A 5,000-nucleotide genomic window follows, 5' to 3' on the forward strand; every position below is an offset into this window, starting at 1 on the left:
TCAATTCTATGCTCAACTTATTAAATTTGTGTTAAAACTGATAAGAATGGCTTCAAATGACGTTTAACTCTATCGAATTTTATTTTGCACGTCTTTTTATCGCGTCATTTTTCTTGGGCTATTCTCCAGATGGATGGTCCATTGAAAAAAAAAATTCGTATGGGTTTGTGTTGTTATCATTCAAACTTGTTTATTTGTAGAAATCTTCCCCTTGCCAACATGGTCAGTCTTGTGATGGTTATCATCATTTATGTCTTGACAAACATCTGTTATCTCACCGTCATGTCCAAGCAGGAATTGTTGGATGCTAATGCTGTTGCTGTGGTAAGTACAGTTTGCTGATGGTGTGTTGGTGGTGCGTTGGCGGTGTGTTGGTGGTGTGTTGGTGGTGTGTTGGTGACATGTTGGTGGTGTGTTGATGATGTGTTGGTGGGTGTTGGTGGTGTGTTGATGGTTTTGATGGTATGTTGGTGGTGTGTTGGTGCGTGTTGATGGTGTGTTGGTGATATGTTGGTGGTGTGTTGGTGATATGTTGTTGGTGTGTTGGTGGTGTGTAGATGGTGTGTTGGTGATATGTTGGTGGTGTGTTGGTGGTGTGTTGGTGACTTGTTGGTGGTGTGTTGATGGTGTGTTGGTGATATGTTGGTAGTGTGTTGATGGTGTTTTGATGGTGTGTTGGTGGTGTGTTGATGGTGTGTTGATAGTGTATAGGATGGTTTGGAAAATTTCGGTTTTCTGATGTCCAACTCTAAAGCATTTTTTTAAAAATGCTGCTGCTGCTGATGTGAGGAGTACAAAATAAAAGTGTGCAATAACACTCGTAAGCTGCACGATAAAAATAACTCGTTTAATAAATACAAAGAGATGAAAGAACCGTATATTACAAAGACGGAAACACATTTATTACGACTTTCATCTGTAATCTAGTGCGGCTTTGTGGTATTGTGGTTTGACACTCGCTTTCGGATCATAAGGTCCTAAGTTCGAGCCTCGTTCGGCGCATAATTGAGTCCTCGGACATCGTTTAGTGGATTTTGACCTATATAAAGGATCAAGTTATTTTTTTTTAATTTGTGTTTTTTTTATATGTCTGTGTTTGTTTGTTGTTTTTTATATAGATATCTTAACATATGCATTTCTAAAAATGAGCTTTTATATAGCGCAATATTCACTATACGTGCTCAAAGCGCTTTACATGGGGTTCCTGGCCAACAGCAACATTGAACATGTAGAACGAGACATGACGCCAGTTAGATGATATTACAATTTTTTCGGACAAAAATGACAACGGCCATGTACTCATTTTACACCTGAGTACGGTGAAAGAATGTGAGTAAAGGGCCTTTTCCAAGGACTCAACTAACTACGCGCCGAGCGAGCGAGGCTCGAACCCAGGTAGGACCTTCCGATCCGAAAGCGAGTGTCACACCACTAGACCACATGGAGACATTTCTCGTCTGTCTCATCCACAGCTATGGGGTGACCGTGTCATCCAATCTGCATCCGTCATCATTCCAGTGTCTGTCATGATTTCTACCTTTGGATCGGTCAACGGGACTGCTTTCTCAGGAGGAAGGTAAAAACTTTTGTTTTAAACCCAAAACATGAGCTTTTATATAGCGCAATGTCCAGTAAACGTGCTCAAAACGCTTTACAAGGGGTGCTTAGCCAATAGAAACATTTTAAAATTCCATTTATTCACCATAGGGGAGATTTGTCTCTAAGATCTATTCTAATGGAAGACTGTGAAATAATCCTGACGTCAGCCGCAGTGCAGCGCCGCAAGTTGAGCAAGGGCGAGATGACTTATTCAAGGCCACACATTGCAGCTGAGGGTGATCGAACTCGGTACCTTTCGGGTACGAAGCAAAGACCGTCCCGCTGAGCCACGCTGCCCCTTGACTTGACATGTAGGACGAGGCATTACGGCCACTGGGTGATATTTCAAATCTTTCCAAGAGAGACAACGCTGGTACTCATTTACACCCGAGTACAGTGATAGAATGTGAGTAATGACATAATTAATACCGTTTTGAGCCGATGGGTCACATATCTACAGTTTTTCCTTATGGTTTCAGGATGATATTCGCTGCTGCAAGAGATGAAAACTTACCGGAAGTCCTTTCGTTTGTCAATGTCAAACAGAACACGCCCCTCACGTCCATGCTCTTTACGGTAATGTTTCACGCTTATCATATTCCATTGTATTTTAATTTATACCGTCATGCAATTATGTAAATTAATCACCGCATCATTTTAAAAATGTGACCCTTCGTCTCGAAACGGTATTATGTCGGAATGAATTGGACCCCGAAAAGTGACTTTAGAATTAAATTGATAGTAAATACCAATTTTTGAGCTTTTGCATTGTGAGAAAGTATCTTCATTCTGTAACATAACAAATCGAAACAAACCCCAAGTTTCATGTTTTTGTCAATAAATTCAATTTTTTGCACCCAAGTCATCCCGACATAATACCGTTTAGAGACGGTGAGTCAGAAATACAATAGTATGCTTGAATTCCTCTTGGCACCCGTCTGGACCGTCGGAGCCCGTTGGAGAGTGCCACGGCAACCTGTCCAATAGAGAATGAGATTAGCGGAAGAGTAGCGTCCCTTGATTGGACGTCACCGGCGGAAAAGTTATTAGAGAGAGAACGTCATGTTGGTTGTGCGCATGCGTTTCTCGTCCTCGCTTCCGGTGAAAAAGGCATAAGACACTTCACCGAAACGAGGACGAGAGAGACGCATGCGCAAAAGCATTTTGACGTTCTCTCTGTAAGGTGACGTCCAATCCGGGGATATCTACTCTTCCGCTAATCTCATTCTCTATTGTTTTGAAACGCTGACTAGCATAATATTTCTTCTTCTTCTTCTTCTTCTTCTTCTTCTTTTCTTTCTTCTTCTTCTTCTTCTTCTTCTTCTTTCTTCCTTCTTCTCTTCTCTTCTTCTTCTTCTTCTTCTTCTTCTTCTTCTTCTCTTCTCTTCTTCTTCTTCTTCTTCTTCTTCTTCTTCTTCTTCTTCTTCTTCTTCTTCTTCTTCTTCTTCTTCTTCTTCTTCTTCTTCTTCTTCTTCTTCTCCTTTCTTCTTCTTCTTTCTTCTTCTTCTTCTTCTTCTTTCTTCTTCTTCTTCTTCTTCTTCTTCTTCTTCTTCTCTTCTTCTTCTTCTTCTTCTCTTCTTTTCTTCTTCTTCGTCTTCACCTTCTTCTTCTTCTTCTTCTTCTTCTTCTTCTTCTTCTTCTTCTTCTTCTTCTTCTTCTTCTTCTTCTTCTTCTTCTTCTTCTTCTTCTTCTTCTTCTTCTTCTTCTTCTCTGTTCCCAGATGGTCGTCAGTATCACCTTCGTTCTCCTTGGGGACATCTCCAGCCTCGTGGATTTCTTCAGCTTCACTGCCTGGTTGTTTTACGGTTTGACATTTGGCAGTATCATCATCTTCAGGCTGAGATACAAAGACGAACCAAGACCCTATAAGGTGGGATGTAATGATAATAATAATAATAATAATGATAATAATAATAATAATAATAATAATAATAATGATAATAATGATAGTAATAATAATAACAATAATAATAATAATAATAAAAAAAGTAATAATAATAATAAATAATAATAATAATAATAATAATAATAATAATAATAATAATAATAATAATAATAATAATAATAATATGATAATAATAATAATAATATAATAATAATAATAATAATAATAATAATAATAATAATAATAATAATAATAATAATAATAATAATAATAATAATAATAATAATAATAATAATAATAATAATATTAGTAGGCATCCTTCCGTCTCGAGAGACGATGGTTTGCGCCCTGTATGACTTTAGTCTCATCAGTCTTGTTGAGAGCAACGACGGGTGTGACTCAGCAGACCAATCCTAGCTAATATATAGGCGCAACTTGACGTCTGTTAAGCGCTATTTCATCTTTTTGTTCGACAGAGACAACGCTGTTATCGGCCAGTTACTCATTTTATACCCGAGTACGCTGACAAAATATGAATAAAGACCGTTTTTTTCCAAGAACTCAACAATCGGCCGCTCAGAGCGTGGCTCAAACCCTGTACCTTCCAAATCAAAAGCGAGTGCCATACCACTAGACCCCACAACCGCACGTTCACAATACAATATCATTCATTATCTCTATTCCATTGTTACCTCCCTTTCCAGGTGCCGATAATCATACCAGTCATCATGTGCTTGATATCAATTTACTTGGTTGTCGCCCCTATCGTCAACCAACCGGACATGGGATATCTGTACGCCGTGCTTTTTGCCTTGAGTGGAACAATCCTCTATCTACCTCTTGTCTATTTTCAACTTAAGGTTCCATATTTTGGTAAGTCTCATATAAAACAAAAAGGCATATATATAGCGCATATAAATCGTTATGTCAAAAGGTTCAATGGATGGTACTTTCTTATACAACGTCGATGGAACACACCATAGAAACGATATTGTGATTGGTGATAATGTTGTGTTATGAATGATATGGTGGCGGTCTTGTTGATTATGGTGATGGTGATGGAATAATAAATATGATAATAATTAGAACAATAATAATAATAATAATAATAATAATAATAATAATAATAATAATAATAATAATAATAATAATAATAATAATAAATGATGATGATGATGATGATGATGATGATGATGATGATGATATTATTATTATTATTATTATTATTATTATTATTATTATTATTATTATGATTTTGATTATTATTATTATGATTATTATTATTATTATTATTATTATTATTATTATTATTATTATTATTATTATTATTATTATTATTATTATTATTATTATTATTATTATTATTTTTTTATCATCATTATTATTATTATTATTATTATTATTATTACTTTTATTTTCATCATAATCATCATTGTCATTATTGTCGTTATTTTTATGATCATCATCAATATTGTTATTATCATTCTTATTATTATCATTACAATTATTTGGAGGA

At 35.9% G+C, this 5,000-nt stretch overlaps 2 protein-coding genes across 3 annotated transcripts in view; one reads left to right on the forward strand and one right to left on the reverse strand.

Annotated features, from left to right (window-relative positions):
* LOC144977656 (alpha-protein kinase 1-like) overlaps window positions 1-5,000 on the reverse strand; it is a 124,201-nt gene that overhangs the window by 66,828 nt on the left and 52,373 nt on the right. The window lies entirely within an intron of this gene.
* Window positions 1-5,000, forward strand: part of LOC144976295 (b(0,+)-type amino acid transporter 1-like) — a 13,787-nt gene that overhangs the window by 7,791 nt on the left and 996 nt on the right. Inside the window, exons 7-11 of the mRNA XM_078920489.1 lie at window positions 201-324; window positions 1,473-1,576; window positions 2,079-2,175; window positions 3,320-3,469; window positions 4,189-4,357. Coding sequence (XP_078776615.1) covers window positions 201-324; window positions 1,473-1,576; window positions 2,079-2,175; window positions 3,320-3,469; window positions 4,189-4,357 — 644 coding nt within the window. The remainder of the gene's footprint in view (window positions 1-200; window positions 325-1,472; window positions 1,577-2,078; window positions 2,176-3,319; window positions 3,470-4,188; window positions 4,358-5,000) is intronic.

The sequence above is a fragment of the Berghia stephanieae genome, chromosome 7 (genome assembly GCF_034508935.2).
Source record: "Berghia stephanieae isolate SIO BIC M18660-M18661 chromosome 7, UCSD_Bste_1.3, whole genome shotgun sequence".
NCBI lineage: Eukaryota > Metazoa > Mollusca > Gastropoda > Nudibranchia > Aeolidiidae > Berghia > Berghia stephanieae.